The sequence below is a fragment of the Thermobia domestica genome, chromosome 5, assembly GCF_964235325.1.
Source record: "Thermobia domestica chromosome 5, izTheDome1.hap1.1, whole genome shotgun sequence".
In the NCBI taxonomy this organism is placed as follows: domain Eukaryota; kingdom Metazoa; phylum Arthropoda; class Insecta; order Zygentoma; family Lepismatidae; genus Thermobia; species Thermobia domestica.
The window spans coordinates 310,904,091-310,925,630 of record NC_137458.1 but is presented as its reverse complement, the minus strand read 5'-3'; the positions used below and the strand labels follow the sequence as shown (position 1 = coordinate 310,925,630).

General features: G+C 35.5%; 1 protein-coding gene across 1 annotated transcript in view; it reads left to right on the top strand.

Moving 5' to 3' along the window:
• The window catches only part of LOC145686780 (BTB/POZ domain-containing protein 6-like), a 70,228-nt gene that overhangs the window by 23,911 nt on the left and 24,777 nt on the right, over positions 1 to 21,540 (top strand). Inside the window, exon 3 of the mRNA XM_081760438.1 lies at positions 19,290 to 19,423. Within this exon, the coding sequence (XP_081616564.1) occupies positions 19,290 to 19,423 (134 nt within the window). The remainder of the gene's footprint in view (positions 1 to 19,289; positions 19,424 to 21,540) is intronic.

Below are 21,540 nucleotides of genomic sequence, written 5' to 3'. Positions count from 1 at the left end.
ATATACTCTTAGAACACTCAATAGATTATAGAAAATCGCTTTTCGTTCTTTACTATAGTTTTTGTTTTAGGGTGGTGATCAATGTTAAAACCGGAAATGGTTGATTTCTATCACTTCCGGTTTGAATAGAAGACTATGAAAGAAGATAGTACCTATTTGTAGAACGACAAATCGATTTCAAAAATCCACTTCTCGCTATCTGCTATCGGTTTTACTCTAGGGAACATGGTGGCTCAGCGTAGAGTGCTTACCTTTGGTGTGTGGGATCTCTGGTTCGAACCCCGCCCAAGTTAGTATGTGGTAGACAACATCGTGTCCATGGGGTACTCCTGTTTTTCCTCCCACTTTCTCACTCCACCAATTCTTCCATCATCATTCACTTGCTTTAGTCATCCGTCTCTTTTAGCTTAAAATGCATAATTGTGGGACGTTAAACTAAAAGAATGATTTCGATTTTCTTCTACGTAAATCAATATTATTGTAGTTGATCAGTATATGAAACCATAAGTTGTTGTTGGTTTCTGCTATTTCCGGTTTTAGTAGCGAATTAAAGATGGAGATGCAATGTAATCTTGGAATGCTACATCATATTAGTTAGATGCCTATTTTTGTAAATTTCATTTCACAAGAACTTCCTTTGCCCTTTTTCTGTAAAAAAATATATCTCAGCAAATAAACTTCCGCCTTCACAAGAAAGAATAGGATTTAACGAATTAGGATTAGAAATTAGATTCCTAAGTTTTCGGCAATTAGGACCATGTTAGCCCGTCATATATTTAACATGACATCCCTGGACGATCGTACTACTGTGCTGCCAAAATGTCTTGAGCCGTGGCAAAAATACGAACTAAAGCTCACACCCTCACACACCCTCGTGTTGAGCCAATAAGGGTTCAGCTGTTGCTAAGTGAGAGAAAGTGAGTGGAGTTCTTTCATCTGATAGCAGCGCTTGCAACGGAAGACTAGGGATCAAGTCAATGTGGTATATGTATACCTGGGGAAATCGGGAGGAAGAACGGAATGGGGAAAGAAAGAAATGGCCTGGGCCCATTATGTTGTACACCATCCCGGTATTTACTCGGTGTGAATGAGTAAAACCCTCTTGGGATGGCTGACCTGAAAAGCTTTCAAACTTTTCAGACTTACGCATTAACGACTAATAACAGCTTAACATTATCCCGAAAAATATCGTCTTAAGAGGCCTCATCCCGGCGAAATTAAAATACCGCTAATTTTACAGTAATTGTGTGATATCGTCAAATAGATAAAAGATAATTGAAATGTGAAACAAAAGCGCACTAGACAATATTATTTTGCGTAAGGTACCGTTATCACAAGTTACCTAGTGGCTTTCCGTTTTCAGCTGTTTAGAAACGCGAACATAAATGCCGATTTTCAAAATGGCTCGAAATCGAAAGCAGATAAGTGAGTCGTGATAACGGTTTCTCATGTAAAATAATATTGTCTAGGGCGCTCTTGTTCCACATTTCGATTATCTTTTATCTATTTGAAGATATCACATAATTACTGTAAAATTAACGGTATTTTAATTTCGCCGGGATGAGGCCTCTTAAATATATTAACTATTTTGCAGCCAACACGTGTGTCCAATTATGGTCCAATGCCTTGATGCTATCAACGTATGAGGAGTTGTGAAGTATGTCAAAGTAGGACTTCAGAGCTGGAAAGAGCCATCGTACGTATTAAGATGGATGGGCCGTTGCCAAACTGTTTTTATTTCTCTTGTTTTAACACCCAGAGGAAGAAGATGGTGAATTGACAAGGCCGGATCTGGGGAAGTCGATGTGTGATAGATCAGTTTAGGAACTAGCGTCCGTGGGTTGATGTGTGGTTTGGCAGAATGTCCACACGAGATGCCAGTCTCCCAAACGCTTGACGTTTACATCTTCAAATCGTTTCCGCAGTGAACTGCACAACGAAGATAACAAATTATGCACTGGTGTGCTCATTTTTAAAGAGAATCCATCTGGCCTATTTTACGTTACTTGCACTTTTGTTGACTTTATTTTGTAATCGAATTCCGTGTTGTCAACCATAAAAGAGTCACATTAGGAACTTACACTTAATGCCACGTACGGGAATTCCACTACAGAATTAGTTCTTTGTCTCCCATGTGAAAGAATCTGTTTGCTTAGTTTGGAATTTACTGGTATGCTTTCTGGTAACATCCAACTAACACGTACATAGATCGGTTAGCAATTGAACTCCTGGACTTCAAATTAAACTAAGTTGTCAGGTCAAATCAAATCTAGATTTGAAAGTGTCTTCTTAACGTCAAGTATTACATTGGATATCTCCCAATGATACGTAAGTCATCCTTTAATCTTTGTGTAAAGATACCAGGTGCGGCTACTGCGATAGGTTGCATAGTTGCTTATATTGGAGTTTAGCGTCCATTTTAGCACTGAGGGTATATAAGACGTGGGTCTACAGTTTAAGAAAGAATCCAAACCACCGTAATGTGTTCAAACTTCAAGGCTCTCTCTTCGGGAATAGAACCAGAGACGCCGTGCACAAAAGGCACGCGTTCGAGCCATAAGACCAGCGGGAATGGCATTGCATATTTTTTTTACACTCCATAAAGTGTTTTTAAAATATTAAAGAAGAGTTTGAAAAATAGTACCGCTAACCATCAATAGAAGACTATACTGATACATCTTCCAAGGATCCCTGTGTAAAAACTGAAATGAAGAGATGAGTTTACGACTACGGTTGCATGAACACGGCAAACAGTGCTTTTAACATTGGGAATATGGGAAGGAGCTTCTAGTTCCCAGCATGGAAACGTGCACATTTGTACTAGTGGTGGGCACAAAAACCGGTTTTTCTGTTTCCGGCTTTTAGGAAAACCGAAACCGATTTGGAAATTTTCATATAACGATTTTTCGCCGAAAGCGGTTTTCACCGAAACCGGTTATCGATTTTCTTCAAAATCGGTTCGGTTTTTCACCAAATTCGGTTCCGGTTTTCTCCAAAAACCGGTTCAGTTTATTTCAAAAACGGCATTGTAACATGCGTCGAGGACACATAGAAAGAAGCTCGAAAATATGTGTAAATTCTTATAAAAAGGAAATGCAAACCGAAATCCAACATGTTTAAAAACAAAACTGCTTTTGTTGTAAACGGATTCGGTTTTCGGAGAACAACGTAACTGTACTCAGGTCAAAAACCGAAACCGGTGAAACAGTAGATGAAAAATCGGTTTTGGAGAAAACAGAAACCGGTTTTGGCGAAAAACTGAACCGGTTTTGGAGAAAACCGAAATGTCAGTTTTTCGGATTTCGGTTTTTTCTGGAAACTGGTTTCCGGTTTTTATAAAAAAACGGTTTTGCCCATCCCTAATTTGTACCTCATCTCTCCTATTTTCCTCATATTATCGGTAAGTGATTGCAACCACTTGACAACTGTCAGTTTACTTTCATAATAGTTACGAATCCGTTCAGGTTAATCACAAGCGATAGAGGGGTTAGATTCAATAACTTGAAAGGAACAGACGAATGTTTAAGAAAACACAAAAGTACCTCGTGAAAAAAAAAAGATATATAGAATTGAATTGTGGATATGTAGAATTGAACTCGAGTTATTTTTATGGTAAGAGAGGAAGTGCTGTGTAGATGGAGTCCGATATATATATATATATGTATATATGTATATATATATATATATATATATATATATATATATATATATATATATATATATATATATATATATATATTGTTGATACATACGATTGATATTATTTAGGAATATATTGTTTTGGGAAAGGAAGCATATTTAATTATTGAATGTTATGTCAGAATAAAAGAAACTCAATGTTGTCATATAATGTAAACACGTGTGTGTGTTTGTGTGTTTACATCAATGTTTTGTATATGTGATTAATGTTATGTTTGCTACGGCTAGACGCTAAGTCGTCAGTTCGTATGCTATTGTAATTTGTAATTTGTAATGTTTTGATTCAGGAATGAATTGTCATCAAGTTGTAATACTATAACATTGACACACTTTGACTGTGGCATAATCGTTGAGTTTGCAGAAATTTGTTCGTCTGAGAATTTGATCACGATGTAATTCGGATGAAACCAATGTTTTACCAATAGCTGAGATATACAGAAAATCAACAACAACGAATTGCAGGATGTCTGGAATCCGAGTATAAAAACTCATGGTCCTAAAGGATTAGGATCAGTCAGATGGAGCAGAAGTGGATCATCATACATTGAGTATTCACATCGAGAACCGCTGATACTTTTAACACAGTTGTTACTTAGCTGTGATTCCAGTCGACGATTAGATCAGGAGATCTACTACTTTCCAGTAAACCATTAAAGTGGATTATGGTTTAACAATAGTCAGCTACTACAGACTATTGACAGCGAGATATTCATCTTCCAGAACATCGACATCAGTTCCAGGCATCATCACTCGAAGGTATGTGTATCTCAGCTATGTTCGAGTTATTCGTGGTTAACTTCTTAGATGCTTGAGATATGTGATCTGGCGTTTATACAGTCTACGACTTCCAACAGTATTACACGATATTTATGAAAATACAAAGATTTAATTCAAAGTTAATTTAATGTGGTTTACTTCTGTCCTCCTCAAACCTACTCATTACAGATGGTGAGTAGCAACGATCGTCGACCGTCAATTATCGTTTTATCCCCATGCAATCTAGGCACGACGGTGGAAGGTTGTTATGGTGGAGATGCTGGTTTTTGTAGCGGTCCTAGTGTAGCTTATGGTGGAGATACTTTGGTTCGATTCCCGAAGAGTGCTAAGTGTAGCTTTCACCATTGTTATGGTGATAATAGCTATGGTTCGAATCCCGCAACGGAATTATTTTAGTTTTAAGGATACGGTTTAATAGGTTATGTTTAAGTACGGTTCAAATATTTATAGTTTAAGTAATTTAGTATGATAAGATTTTGTTGTATTATCGTTCACCAATTGAATACGAAATTTGGTTCGGATCTCAAATGACTAAGGCATTGACTCAAGTAGATTAAGTAATTACGTTAACCCTCACCACCCACCCTCACTTCGTAATCAAAGTTGAATTGAGTAGATAGATAAATGAATGAAAATACTGTATTAACTAGAGCACAGAAAGCGAGTAAGGGAATAAATATTGATGTGCATAATTTATTTGGTGTGAGGACACCGGAAAGACGAAATACTTCTTGTAGTCAGGACAAAGTCGCGAGTCCTAAAATTATTTTGAGTAGGCAATCAGTTTTTAATTTCCCAAGTAGTCCGGTAACTAAATCTGTATCAGAAGATTTTCCATCAATCATAAATTTAGATCCGAAATTAATAAAGAGTAACAATAAGGATTGTGAAATGGCGTCTAATATAACGTTTTATGCAGATATTAACAAACTACCTAAATTCGATCTGAAGAATGATAATGACATCGTGTCTTTTTTCGATGAGTTTGACGATGCTTGTCAAATGGCAGGCATCGCCGAAAGCAAAAGAAAGGAATTACTGCCTAATATTTTCAAAGGAGTAGGGAGGCAATGGATTAAATTGTTCCTGAAACGGAAAAATACGGCAGAAATACAGTATAAGGATTTGCAATCAGAAATAGTGGAAGAGTTTACCAAATCTAATGTAACGATAGACATCGAAGATAAAATTAAGGAGCGTTTACAGCATGAAGACGAGGCTGTCATAAGTTACATATATGACATGCTCGTTCTTTGTGAACGGTTAGATTCGACCATGACCGACATTAAGAAAATAGGAATTATAGTTGGAGGATTACATCCATACTATATGGAAAAAGTAGGAACGCGAGAATACTCTAGCCTAGATAAATTCGTTGAAGATTTGCAAAAGATAGAAAAGAATAAATGTAAGATTGCAAAACGTGTAAAGAAAGAGAGCGGTAAAGTCACGATTAAAGATCTTGTCAAAAAGATTAGGGAGCAAGTAGAAGATGACGAAAGTGGATCTGATTCAGATCACGTAGTCGTAAGGAAAAATAAGGAAGAGAATAAGATCAAACAAGAGCCGCAGAGTATTACACAGATCGCGGAGTTAGAGAAAAAGATAGACAAATTACAGCTTGCATTATCGGCGAAAACACAAGACGAAGAGAAACACGAAAATAATGGTAGAAAACAAGGGAAAAATCAGTATTATAGAAATAATAGGCAGAATAGAGGTAATAACCGAAATAATTACCGCGGAAATGGAAATAAGAATAAGAATTGGTATAATAATGGTAACAAAAGTCAAAACAGCAGTAGAGGAAATAACGGTTTTTACAATAAACGTGGTAATCGTGGTGGTTATTGGAGAAATAATAGAGGACGTGGTCAACAGGGAAACTGGCAAGGAAATTGTCAGAATTCGTGTTGTCACCAATCCTATAATTTTGAGAATCGGAATCAGCAGAGATTTGTGCAAGTGGTACCAGCACAAGTTAATGGTACTACTTACTATCAAGCAGCAGGTCCGAGTAATTTAAACGGAACACATCTGTAAATGGGCGAGGCGCATTTACAGGGAATCGAAATGTACGAACAAGAGAAATAATTGCCTCAGTTAATTTGGAAAACAATATGGTATATTTACCATTAGAGATCGATGATAGACAGATTAAAGCATTACTCGATAGTGGGTCGCAAATTTCGATAATTAATGAGAAATTAGTGCCACCGAGTGCGAAAATAATTCCACGACAGACAAAGATCAAAGGTATCACGCAAAACACTCTGGTAATTAATAAATTAGCTGTAATCAAGTTCAAAATTTCAAATCAAACTTTTCACCAAGAATTTAGGATAATAAAAGATTTCCCATATCAAATGTTGATCGGGAATGATTTCTTGCAGACACAGAATTGTCGAATAGATTATGGTACTGGTAAAATTATAGTTCAAAGGTTCGGAAAACCGATTAAACATGGTAGAAATGATCAGGAAACCAGAACAGTTTCCGATAATATCGCTATAAGTATAAAAACAAGTTTAAAGCCGAAATGGGTCCTTGGACATAGAGTGAAGTTGTTACCAAGAACTAGGACAACTGTTGAAGTTAACCTAGTCAACTCTTGGGCGAACAACGAGTTTTTATTAGAGCCAGATAAATTGTTAGAGTCTCAATATAATATATTTGTACCTAGAGCGATATTGTCGAAGGAAAATCGGTGTTTAGAAGTAATCAATCCATCAAATAAGACAATCATGTTGACGAGAAATTTAAAAATTGGAGATGCAGAAGCATGTATTAGTGAATCAGAATTAAGACAGGAAGGATTAACAGAGGATGAAATTGAAGAGGTGTTAGATGCGAGGAAAAACTACGATAAAACACGGTTAAAATTTGGCAATAAGATTAAACCAGAAATTAGAAAAAAATTAGAGAAGTTATGTTATGATTACGCAGATGTTTTTGCGTGGAGAGAGAATGAATTAGGAAGAGTTAAAGGAGTAGAACATAAGATAGAGTTGGAAACGGAAGTCCCGTTTAGACGTCAACAATATCCAATACCTATAGCTATGAGAGATAAAGTTAAACAACAGATAAACATCCTGCTCGAGCAAAACATCATTGAAGAGAGTAATAGCTCTTATAACTCACCCATGCTATTCGTTAAGAAGCCCAATGGATCGATCAGAGCTTGTTTGGACTGTAGACTTCTCAATCGGCACGTAAAATTCCATTCCGTGGCGTTGCCGCCTATACATCAGATTTTGACATGTATGGGTGGTCATAAATTCTTTAGCGTGTTGGACATTAAGAGTGCTTATCACACTGTATCGATTTCTAAGGAATCTAGAAAGTATACGGCATTTAATATTCCTGGCGTAGGTGCGTATCAATACTCTAAATTGCCCATGGGTTACATCCAATCGCCCGCTATATATACGAAAATCATGGCTATGACATTAGCTAACGTTCATCCGGAAGCGGTGTCATTTTACATGGATGATGTATTCCTATATGTAAACAATCAGGAGAAGATGGTATCGGTATTACATTCAGTTTTTCAAAGACTAAGAAAATATGGCTTAAAGTTATCAGTAGAGAAATGTCACTTCATGGAGGAAAAAGTAATGGCATTAGGTCACATTGTGAGCGAAGCTGGTTATGAAATAAGTCCTAAAGTAATTCAGGCAATAAAAGCTTGTAAGCCACCCACAAGCGCGAAAGAACTTAAGTCATTCCTTGGGTTGACTAATTATGTACGAAAATTTTGTAAAAACTATGCGGAGATGTCAGCTAGTTTTCAACAATTATTAAGGAAAAACCATAAATTCGTATGGACCGAGGATCACCAACTTAGTTTTGAAAAATTAAAAGATGCATTGATGAATGCACCTTTATTAGCACCTTTCCGAGAAAATCTGGAAACTAGAGTATATACCGATGCGTCTACAAAATCAATAGGGGCCGTACTCATGCAAAAGCAAGTAAATGGAGAATGGACTCCTATAGCATATTATAGCAGAGTGTTAAGACCAAATGAAACGAGAAGACATATAGTGGAATTAGAAATTTTGGCCGTGGTGAGTGCCTTTAAAGCATTCAACTACTATTTGTATAATAAAGAATTCGAGTTATACACAGATTGTAGGTGTATCAAGTATCTACAAACTACACCAAAATTATCACCAAAATTGTTAAGGTAAAGTTTAGAGATGGCACAATATCAGTATACGCCAGTGCATTGTCCAGGTGAGAAGAACCCGAGCGATGTATTATCAAGAAACACGGATATTCAACCAACCGATGAAGACATTGACCTGGATGCGTTACCAGTAAAAACCGAAGACCTCGAAGTCAACATCACGTTCGACGAAGATGTGGATGTAGCAGAGTTGCAGAGGAAAGATTCTTTCTTCGGGCAAATAATGAAGGCTATAGAACATCCAGAAGAAGCAGACGAAAAATCGGAAAAGCAAGCTCGCTGGTATGAAATTAAGGATGGAAAACTTTTCAGAACTCAAAAGATGGCTAATGGAAAGAAATTTCTATTATGCATTCCTTTTTCTTTAAGGGAACAGGTTTTCAAGAACTTGCATTGTTCGATTTACGGAGGAGGACACTATTCCTACACGAAGTGCTATAATCGAGCATTAAAATCCATTTATTTCCAAAATATGAAAAGATTTTTCCAAGAGAAGGTCAGCCAGTGCATCAGTTGCCAAATTCAGAAACGTAAAGCTGGTAGGACACCTCTGCATCCGCAAACATACCCTAGTTATATGCCATTCCAGCATGTAACTATGGATGAGATTGGGCCGTTTAAAAGATCTAAAAATCATAGGAATAAGTACGTAATTGTATTCGTAGACAGTGCGACTCGTTACGTAATTGCTAGGGCAGTTCCTGCTATAACTTCCGAAATTATAGCAGAAGTAATTTTTGAAGAATTGATTACAAAGCATGGAATCCCTGAGATTTTAGCCATGGACCGGCATAGTACACATCGAAGCCGAGTAATGGAAGAGATGGCTGAGCGGTTTGGTATGAGGTTAAACTTTGCCAACACAGATGCCCACTATAATATTGGAACATCGGAAAGAGCTATAGGGTCAATCCAACAGATTATGAAGCACTATATAGACCGTGAATTCACAAACTGGGACGAGATATTACCTTGCATAGTGTTTACCATGAATACACAGGTTCATGACGGAACCAAACACTCGCCATATTATTTGCTTACAGGGCGTGAACCCAGAACGTTCTTGGAACAGGATCTGGATATACCTTGTGAGTATGTAGAAAACGAAGAGCGAATAAGAACTGTAAAATAGGCAAGGAAGGTAGCGTACCAGAATTTGCAGAAGCGGTTTAAATCTCAAAAGAAGCAGATTGAGAAGAAGTTCTCTCAACCGAACTTTGACGTAGGACAAAAAGTTTGGATTCGTGAAATGCCAAGAGCAGGCATTCCTGCTTGTTTAGGGAAGAGATCCAACACTCGAGGAGTAATAGTGCAAAAGATGAATAATAATTCATATAAGGTGAAATATGAGACAAAGAAAGGACAAGAGAAGACGGATACCATTGATATAAGACGTTTAAAATCATTTGTCAGCGCGAATGAGGATGAGTCGGATTTAGACAGTGATGTCTAAAGAAAAAAAACAACGCGTGTAAAAACCAAGAGGTTTTTTAAAACTCAAAGGACTACATCACGATAATATTTGCAACGATAGAACACGAATAAGTTTTAGTATACAAGTTTGTATTTTTTTTAGGGATATGTAGACAAAATGTTTTTATCAGTGAAACAGCGAGTTGGACCGCTGTTTATCAACAAAATTCCGTGTCCCGAAATCAAAGTAAATGTTGATTTCCATCTGAAAAACCCTTAACTGGTAAAAATATATTGTTTACAGAGTGTAAAGTGATTAGGAAATTAGAGAATTAAAAAAAGTGACAAAGACAGCGTCAAACGAGTGAAAATGTAACGAGGATAGCATTTTTGTATCCGAATAGGTTACATAACTATTAGAACACTAGTCATTATTTAGAATATACATCGATTATGCATTTTATAGAGAATAATGAACGATTTTTGAACATTTAGACTAGGCCTATGCAAGAAGTATGTAATATTATTTTTACAGAAAAGAATCATAGACCGAGATGTAGTAATATTAGTATTTAAGAAAAATAAAAACGCGATTTCACACTTAGTTATTTATTTACAGGCATTATGGAGAAGAAGTTTATGGTACTTACTATTGCGTTAACATCTTTAACAGTATTAGTACTTGCGACGTCTATAATTATAATGTATATAGTTATTAAATTACCTAGATTTAGTAGAAAGAAAGAAAAGGAAGGAAGTGTAGAGAATAAAAAGGTATATGACGATATTAGTAACATAGAAAACTGCGGATTATTTCCAATCTATGCAGAAGTAGATAAAAATCACACTAATAAGCACACAATTAGCACTGAAAATAATGCAGATCACAATCACAAGCACACAGAAGTATCACAAAATAACTCAGACACTGTTGGTATACACGGGAGATTGCACTGCACCAAAAATAAGAGGGATGCACTAAAAATCACGAAATTATCCAATTTCGAAACGGAAAACACGAATAGGCTTTCGTCTACAAACTCGAAAAGCGAAAAATTGTATGTAAGACCGTGTGATGTGATAATCCTGTGAACAATTTCCAAAATTTTAACGAAAAGTGCGGAGCACGTATTCATAGTCAACTAGAATTATCGAAGCGACGCGGCAAATAGGATGAGACGTGGAGCTTTTTCAATGTCAGTGTCAAAAACGTTGCTGATACAACATTTTTCGGAAGGAAGTGAATCAGAGTTACTAACTCTACGGATAAGAAACTTACCATTAGTGAAGTGATTAATATTTTTCAAGTTTTATTTTGTGTTCTAAAATCATGCAATGACAAGAGACGTTGTTTATTAGTATATTAGTGTATTATAACAAGTTAAATAGTGTATAATAAAGTGCATTATATTCATTGGAAGCATCAGTGATATGGACACTGATACTAGTGAGACAAGTGCAGAGATAATAAACACTGGTTTGGACTTTGCGACTGAATGTAGCGGAAAAATTTCCGAGAACGAGAACAGGAAAATATATGTATGTGTGTTCAAGAGCACAAGACGTGCTAGACAATTACAAGTAGTTATGTATATAACTCAACAGATGGCAGGAGCCCATACTTTTATGAGGACTCTTGACAAGTTTTTTTAAGAATAACACTGAATGTAAATAAATTATGTTTTTACAGATTTTTAAATATGATAAATAGTTAAAGGAATATAAAGATATATATACAGGGTGATGGATAAATATACTCAATTATTTTTGTGGTCAATTTCAGGGAAGAAATTGAGTCGAGAACGGAGTTCCCTCATTTTGAAGGAGGGGCATGTTGAAACATACGATTGATATTATTTAGGAATATATTGTTTTGGGAAAGGAAGGATATTTAATTATTGAATGTTATGTCAGAATAAAAGAAACTCAATGTTGTCATATAATGTAAACACGTGTGTGTGTTTGTGTGTTTACATCAATGTTTTGTATATGTGATTAATGTTATGTTTGCTACGGCTAGACGCTAAGTCGTCAGTTCGTATGCTATTGTAATTTGTAATTTGTAATGTTTTGATTCAGGAATGAATTGTCATCAAGTTGTAATACTATAACATTGACACACTTTGACTGTGGCATAATCGTTGAGTTTGCAGAAATTTGTTCGTCTGAGAATTTGATCACGATGTAATTCGGGTGAAACCAATGTTTTACCAATAGCTGAGATATACAGAAAATCAACAACAACGAATTGCAGGATGTCTGGAATCCGAGTATAAAAACTCATGGTCCTAAAGGATTAGGATCAGTCAGATGGAGCAGAAGTGGATCATCATACATTGAGTATTCACATCGAGAACCGCTGATACTTTTAACACAGTTGTTACTTAGCTGTGATTCCAGTCGACGATTAGATCAGGAGATCTACTACTTTCCAGTAAACCATTAAAGTGGATTATGGTTTAACAATAGTCAGCTACTACAGACTATTGACAGCGAGATATTCATCTTCCAGAACATCGACATCAGTTCCAGGCATCATCACTCGAAGGTATGTGTATCTCAGCTATGTTCGAGTTATTCGTGGTTAACTTCTTAGATGCTTGAGATATGTGATCTGGCGTTTATACAGTCTACGACTTCCAACAGTATTACACGATATTTATGAAAATACAAAGATTTAATTCAAAGTTAATTTAATGTGGTTTACTTCTGTCCTCCTCAAACCTACTCATTACAGATGGTGAGTAGCAGCGATCTTCGACCGTCAATTATCATTTTATCCCCATGCAATCTAGGCACGACGGTGGAAGGTTGTTAATATATATATATTTGATTATGCTGAAAACCAGTAACGTAGCATGAAGTTTCAAAATGGGTAGGCTAAAATTAGACCCGTAGCTAGGGGGGTCGCTAGGAAGGATCCAATCTCCTTGCGGTCACTGTCACATGTATGAAATCTTTAAGTTGTTTGTTGTATATATATATATATATATATATATATATATATATATATATATATATATGAGAGTAAGGTGAAACGAAGTCAGAACCCATTTCTCTGCGCTTCTAGTTAACCATACATTTGTATGGTATTACCGCTTATAGTGGATATGTCTTACTTTGTTTTCATCTTTTAGCTCAAGCAACAGAGATGAAGTGGGTCGCTTATTGTTTGTTTCAACATTTTCCTCTATTGTAAGACAGGTGAAATATATCTCGTTCACAATCATATCGTCTACTAAGTTTCACGATAATCCTGTATCGTAGTACATCTACATGTGTCACCTCACAAACACCACCCACATGTGTGCATATCTCACAAACCTGACGAACTACACTGAATTACTACTTCAAAGAAACAAATGAAATGAAATCTTTGAGTTTTATGTCCCACAATTATGCCGTGTAAGCTAAAGGAGACGGTGATGATGAGAAATGAATGAAATGGTGAAATGAAGAAAGTGGGAGGAAACGAGAAAAACCACTCACACGTCATTTGTTCACCACAAAGATCATTTGGCGGGACCTGGGATTGAACCTGGTACCCCATGCACCAGAGGTGAACGCTCCACCACCGAGCCACTGGCCCCCGGAATACTAAGTGTGCACCACGGAACATTGTTTCTGAAGGATACACTGGCTCATACCACTTGTAAACAGTCTTTAATGTCACTCCATCATTGCCTACATTGATTTTGATATTTCATGAGTTTCTTCGGCACTTTTTTTGCAGTTTAGAACAAAGCTTAATGTTGGCGTGCGACAGACACTTTTAACACGTCCTCACTCTTCTGCCTTAGGAAACCAAGTAACATGTCACAACTTGTTCAAACTCGACGCTGACTGCAGTAAAGGTTTAGGGTAGGGATGGTATCGAGACGAGACGAGACGAGACCTTGTACAGTCTCGGTCTCGTCTCGGTTTAAAAATAGCTGTCTCGGTCTCGGTCTCGTCTCGAGTCAAAAATCGTCGTCTCGGTCTCGGTCTCGTCTCGGTCAACAAATGCTTGTCTCGATCTCGGTCTCGGTCTCGAGGGCCAAATCTCGGTCTCGTCTCGGTCTCGTCTCGAAAGTCTCGAAATAAATAGGTGAAATTAAAATTGTAAAAGTATTATTATTGTAAAGTCTGTCGTTTCTGCTTCTTATTTTTGGCCTTATTCTTGACTTAGAATTATAGTATAGTGTACTTCTTCAGAGCTAATTTGCTAGCGCTGATGCCTTCCATGCGTATGTTCCAGTTTCAGTCATCAGTGGGTACATCAAATCTGGGATAAAATTCTAATAGTAACCCATATTTCACTTTCATCAAAAGACTTACTCATATGGCCTCAGTACTGCCTATACAATTAAACTCTATTAAATTAACCTCAGTACTATACAGTAGTTTATTTCCTTCCTTAGAATAAGAATTGTTCAATACATTCTAACGGATAACGCAACACATAGCAGCATGAATGTATTTAATAATACCGAAATTGAAATTTTACAATTTCTCATTTATTATCCAATACATTCTGTTTTGGCTGTCATTTTAAGAACATAATATCACGTTAATTATCTGAACAAATAGGGTAAATTATTACTATAATATATTTTGTTTAAAATTGATCAAATGCTTTATTACCGTTTCACATTTACTTGTTTAATTGACACCTTATAACACAAAATTCCTGAACTTTGTGGTGGGAGCTACGGCACTCATCTTTCCTATGTGTGGCCTCGGATTGCATCACGAAACAAGTTAGATTCAAAGTCAGATGTTTCGCATAGTTCGCGTCTAAATTTAAGAACATTCTTTTTGTTATACAAGTTCCTAAAGTTGTAATGCATTACATACGCATACGTATATCCACTGCCGTAACATAGATTAAGCTTATTCCTGAGCTCTTAGCGGTGCATGCGATCTTTATTCGAGAAAACCAATCGTGCGTTCATTACGTTGAAATTTATATTGATTGAAAATTACTTGCGAAACATGAACATACATATTATATAAATATATAGGTAATTCCAGCTAGCTGTATCTATTTTCTCTCTCTCGTCAAAACAAGTGATTCTTAACTTTCTAGTTTTCTTTTGTATTCATTTTCGTAGTTTTGCAGCAACATGAAGTATTAAATAGTCAAATATATATATATATATATATATATATATATATATTCGCTGTATGACTTTCGTTAAATTTTGGATCCAATTTTACCCTACCTTAATGACTTGGTTTAGTAAATTTATACAGTATATATCTATATCTATATCTATAACTATATCTATCTATCTATCTATCTATCTATATATATATATATATATATATATATATATATATATATATATATATATATATATATATATATTATATTTATGAACATTGGTGGTAGACTATGTTAAGTCACTTTTTGGTCAAATTGAGTTAGAACACTTTTTTAAATAGACTATGTTCTTTCTAGTAGTGTAATAATGTAAGTCTAAAGCCATCTTACTACTTTGTAACTACTTAGTATAGTTTGAAAAACAGTATTATAGATCTTAGTTAAGGAACCGGTTTTACGCTTCTCCTGTAAAATTACGAAATTATGACTTGGTTTAGTTTACCTCTGAGGTCTCGATATAAAATCATCACCATCATCATAATCAAGCATTATCAATCTACTGCTGGATGAAGTCTTCCCAAGTTTTTTCTACAACTATCTATCTTGGGTAATTCTTTTCCAGGTTACTCCCCAGTGGTTCCTGATTTTGTCACAATTTCTTGTATGCGGACATTTCCTATGCTGTTTTTTCAACGTGGTATCCAATCTAAAATTGTTTTCGTCTATCGATCATAATTTCGTCTTGCAATATGTCCATCACATTTTCCGGTCTATTTTAAACATTATTTCATTAGTACCAATCATTAGTTGCCAAAGAATTCATTTCTATATATTTGGGCTACAAATAGTCCATATCCTCTACTTTTGTAGCACACACACGCTACTTTTTGATCTTCGGATCAGGCAATACTGACTCAATTATCTAAATCAACACAATGTAAGAACGCCCATTTGCTGTAATGGCTAGTACGCTTGATTTTGGCTCGCATGGTCCCGAGTTCGATTCCCGGTGGCGGTAATGTTCAACGACCGAAGTTTTTCAGATTCCACTATGATCAGCAACTCCACGTCTCCTTTAGCCGCCCTAGCATAATCGTGAGACGTTAAACTAAAACAAAACAAACCAAAAATCAACACAATGTGTATTACTAACTGTAAGTCTGAATAATTGCATATAGCTATATGGTATGGATCGAGTTTGAGGTGGTCGGTGGTCAAACTATAACAAATGAAATGCAGTTAGGGTGTAATTAAAATTTTAATACAGCAGTTTTTTAATCTAAAAAATACACCAGGTCTAAGGTTTAGGGAGAACAACTAGTGCTACTGAAAAGTTGTCAGTTACTTTTAATTTTAGTTACAATTTGCTTTTACATGTATTTGTGGAACGAAAACTTTGACATTAACATTATAAGTAGCCCAAAGACTATGAAAAACATCGTGTTTTGAAAACATTATTGCACCATAAAACAAATTACGAGTAATTTTAAAATATTTTGCATTTTAGCTACTTTATTTGCACTATATTTATAATAATATTTAGCAATTTATTTAAGTTCGCAACACTACTTAAAATAATGTTACTGCGACTTGTTGTAATTAAAACTATTGAACACTAATGTTATAATGTTCCTGCCATTTGAGTTATTAGAGATCTCCAAAATGTTTATGTTAGTGATACTGTATTGTCCTTTGTTACACTGAATAATATATGTGCTTTTGTGGTTTAATTTAATATCTAAATTAGAAATATGTAGAGCTCTTTCGTGGCTAAGCAGTTAGCCTATGGCGTGAGAGACCCGGGTTAGATTCCCGGCGGGAGCTCATGTGGTTTAGATCCAACATTAATCCGTAGGTTCAGTCTCATATAACCTCGCTGCTGAAAGAGGCGTTAAAATCAATTTTAAAAATTATATGAATTTTTTGAGTTTTACGTCCCACGCTTATGCCGGTTAGGCTAAAGGAGACTGTGATGATGAGAGATGAATGAAATGCTGGAATGAAGAAAGTGGGAGGAAACGGGAGAACCACGAGAAAACCCACGCACTAAACTAAATTAACTGAACAGAAATATGTAATATCAAATGTAGTGCAATTTGAGAAATTACAACTTTATGTTGCGTTGGCAACATTGCTTGTTTATCTAGTGGTATTGCAGAGTATCTAGAATAATTTCTCCTTCCATATTTCACACAGCATGTTAAAAAAATTCAGTATTTTTAATATATATGACTATTATATATAACTAGATGAAATATCCATTTTTCGCATGGGACCAGTATTTCGAAGTCAAGGCCTGTGGGAGTATCACTATCTCAGCAACCGCGAAAACTATGTATTTGACACTAATATCGGTCATTTTGTATTATTTTTACATGTCGGTACCTCCTCCCCAGCAGGTGAACCCCGGCCCGCATGCACTGGTAGCTGAATTTGAAAGTCATCGCTAATGGAAGGGACACCATTGATCTCAGCAACCGCAAAAACTATACTTTTGACACTAATATCGGCCATTTTGGATAACTTTTACATGTCTCGGTATCCCTCTTGTGAACTCCGGCCCGCAGCTGAATGGGGTGAATTTGGAGATTAATGTGATCGGAGTTTCACCATTGATCTCAGAAAACGCGGAAACTATTTGACCCTAATATCGGTCATTTTGTATTATTTTTACGTCTTGGTACTCCCCTCCCCCGCAAGTGAACCACGGCCTGCATGCACTGGTAGCTGACTTTGAAAGTCATCGCTAATGAAAGTATCATCATTGATCTCAGCGACTGCGAAAACTATGTATTCGACACTAATATTGGTCATTTTCTACTACTTTTACATGTCCCGGTAAACGCCCCTCCTGATTCAAAATTAAAAAAAAAAAAAACCTGCTTCTTGGTCTGAGGCCTGGGACATGATACTTGTCACCCAAATTTCGTAACTCTTGGACTCTTGTCTGGTTCCCAGGTCGCACACAGGCAATCAGAAAGACAGGCACGCAAACACAGACAAACAAAATCTCCTTTTACTTATATTAGATATAATATACAGGCGAGGATCCAAGAGTAGTGTTAAAGGGGTTATACCTCCCCTTGACGCTCAGCTATACACTGTATAAAATGGGCTTCAATCCTACTTCTTTCTTTACACTGGATAAAATGTCAAACTATGGTTTAGCCCCTCCCTCGATCATATCCTGGATCCTCTGATATATATATATATATATATATATATATATATATATATATATATATATATGTTGAGAGAGGGAGAGAGAGACAGAGATGCCAATACACATCAGCAGTGGATTTTGTTTCGGGAGAGGCTTGAGAACGAGTAAGAAATATTTGTGATGTACGTGCAATGCGAAAAAATGATCACAAATCTATTTCAGGAGGGGCTTCAGTCCGTTAGCCATCCCCTAAATACGCCACTGAACATTAGTCAACTGTTCGCATATTACCTAATACAGCAACGAAAGAAATTTTGAGTAAAGGTCAATCTTAATAGTTGTCTATATCAATATTCGAGACGAGACCGAGACTTTCGAGACTGACCTAAGTCTCGTCTCGGTCTCGTCTCGATTTATAGAGCTCCGTCTCGGTCTCGGTCTCGTCTCGGTAGATAAAAGGCCGTCTCGGTCTCGGTCTCGTCTCGGTATATAAAAGGCCGTCTCGGTCTCGGTCTTGTCTCGATAATTCGAGACGAGACCGAGACTAGTCTCGGTCTCGGTACCATCCCTAGTTTAGGGTATCGGAATACAACATTGATAGATGGCACGGTGCAACTACATTCACTATAATGTTTTGATCACACCTTCTAAGGTGCTTACAGTCCATACCAATGAATATTTGTTAAATTTCGGCGATGTAAGAATGAAGCTTGTAATAGTTTTCAGTTGAGAGTCACTTTGGAGTCAAAATGACAACCAATAATCTAAAGTGTTCCATTAACAAACTCACTTTTCATAATTATTTTCCAAGCTACTAGCAATAAAGTTAAACTAGTTTTATTTTCGAATGCATGGAAGCAATGTTTAATGTTACATTACCTACCTATAGCGCAATATGGTTGATATTTACGTTTCTTGTATATATTCAAACATTTATTCTTCTTTATTTTTCGTACTAGGTATTTAAAGCACACAAGTTGCCTCTTTCCGTGGCAAGTCCTGTGTTCGAATCCATGTTCCACGGTAACCTAAAAGAATCAGAAACTATTGTGGTTCCTGATGTTACACCGGATGCCTTTGAACTCCTTCTTATGTAAGTAAAAATTTATTTTTTTCGCTTTGGACAACGTTTGTCTCAAATGTCATTATGATATTGTAGGTAAATTTGAATTATAAATAGTGTTTTTTAATGAAAGAAAATTTAATTTAAATTAACATATTAATACTTTTTATACAATTTTGTGTTGATTCTAATCTCATTAAAGTTATTAACTTTTTTCTCCTAAATATATCACATTCTGTGTCTTGTCTCTTATGCCTCAAATTTAATTTTCTGGAATTCGTACTGTTAATTTTTTTTTTCATCTATATATTGCTTTTATTTTATACTTATTCCCTCTATCATTTGCATAGGGGTCTACCTTTTGTTATTTGTGATGAAATTGACATGTGCACTCATGTCCAAAATGATTGTCGCATATCCATAACTTTCTTCTTGTAAAAATATAATTTGATAATTATTTTGCAGGGTACTTTTAATACTGATACTATGTGTATAATCGGGAAATGTATATTTGTGGTAAATTCCATAGGAAAAGAATTATAAATACGAAAATTAAAATGAGTAAAACAAAATGTTGCTAAATGGAGAAGAAAGTTTTATTTTCGTTTTATTGTTCTTATTTACTGCTCTTTTCACGTGAAATTTTCCACATACATGTCTTTGCCGATTATACACATACTAACATTATAAGAAATACCGGGCGAATCCGTTATCAAATTATATTCCTACAACATATTTATAGACATGCGACAATAATTTTGGACATGAGTGAACATATTATTGTTTCTGATCTCCTACATATTATCTCTTTACCATTTTTATATTATTTCTGCACAACTTCTCTTATTTTCTACAATATTGGGCAGTAACTTCTGCATATTGTCTTCATCAGTCATTGGCTCTATCTCTTTATCATTAGTCGTTGGCTCTTTTTCTTTATCATCAGTCATTGACTCTTTATTTCTATGATTAGTTATTACCTCTATTTTTTTATTAGTCATTGCCTCTATCTCTTTATCATTAATCATTAGCAGTATCTCTTTATCATGTCATTAGCAGTATCTTTATCATAAATCATTGACTATGTTTTTTATCATTAGTCACTGGCTCTATCTCTTTATCATCAGTCATTGACTATCTCTTTATCATTAGTCAATGGCTCGTTCTTTTTATCATTAGTTATTTACTCTACCTGCTTACCCTTATGCATTGACTCTATTTCTTTATCATTAGTCATTGACTCTTTATCATCAGTCATTGGTTCTATTTTTATGACTTGTTATTGGCTCTATCTCCTTATCATTAGTTATTTGCTCTATTTCTTTATCATTAGTGAATGGCTCTTTCTTTATCATTAGTCATTGGTGTTATCTCTTTATCATTAGTCATTGGCTCTATCTGTTTACAAACAACCATTGGCTCATTAGCTCTATCTCTTTATCATTAGTCATTAGCTCTGCCTGTTTATTACCAGTCATTGGCTTAATGTCTTTATCGATAGTCATTAGCTTTATTATTTTTATCATTAACCATTGGCTCTATTTCTTTATCATTAGTCATCGCCTATACCTCTTTATCATTAGTTATTGACTATTTTCTTTATCGTTAGCCATTGACTCTTTCTCTTTATCATTAGTCATTCACTCTATTTCTATATCATTAGTAATTGGCTCTATCTCTTTATCATTAGTCATTTTCTCTATCTCTTTAGCATTGATTATTGGGTCTATTTCTTTACTATCAGTAATTGGTTCTATCTCTTTAACATTTGTCATTGACTCTTTCTCTTTATCATTAGTCATTGGTTGTATCTCTTTAACGTTAATAATTGACTCTATCTTTTTACCATTGCAGTCATTCTATTTCAAATCAAACAATGGTGAAAAATTTATGTCTCAGATTTTGACAATTTTTTATACATTTAAAGACATGTTTGACAATAGTTATTTCCCAAAATAAAACTTTTCCAGCCATCATGGTTAAATAGTAAACAAATATACAATCAGTTTCAAGGTCACGACTGAAAAAACAAAAGCTGATTTTGCATTTTATTTTTTATTTCAATAACCATGAGAACTATGAACCTAAACACTTGCATTCACATGTAATTTTGCCTGAAGAGTTTAAATCTTCAATCAAAACTAATG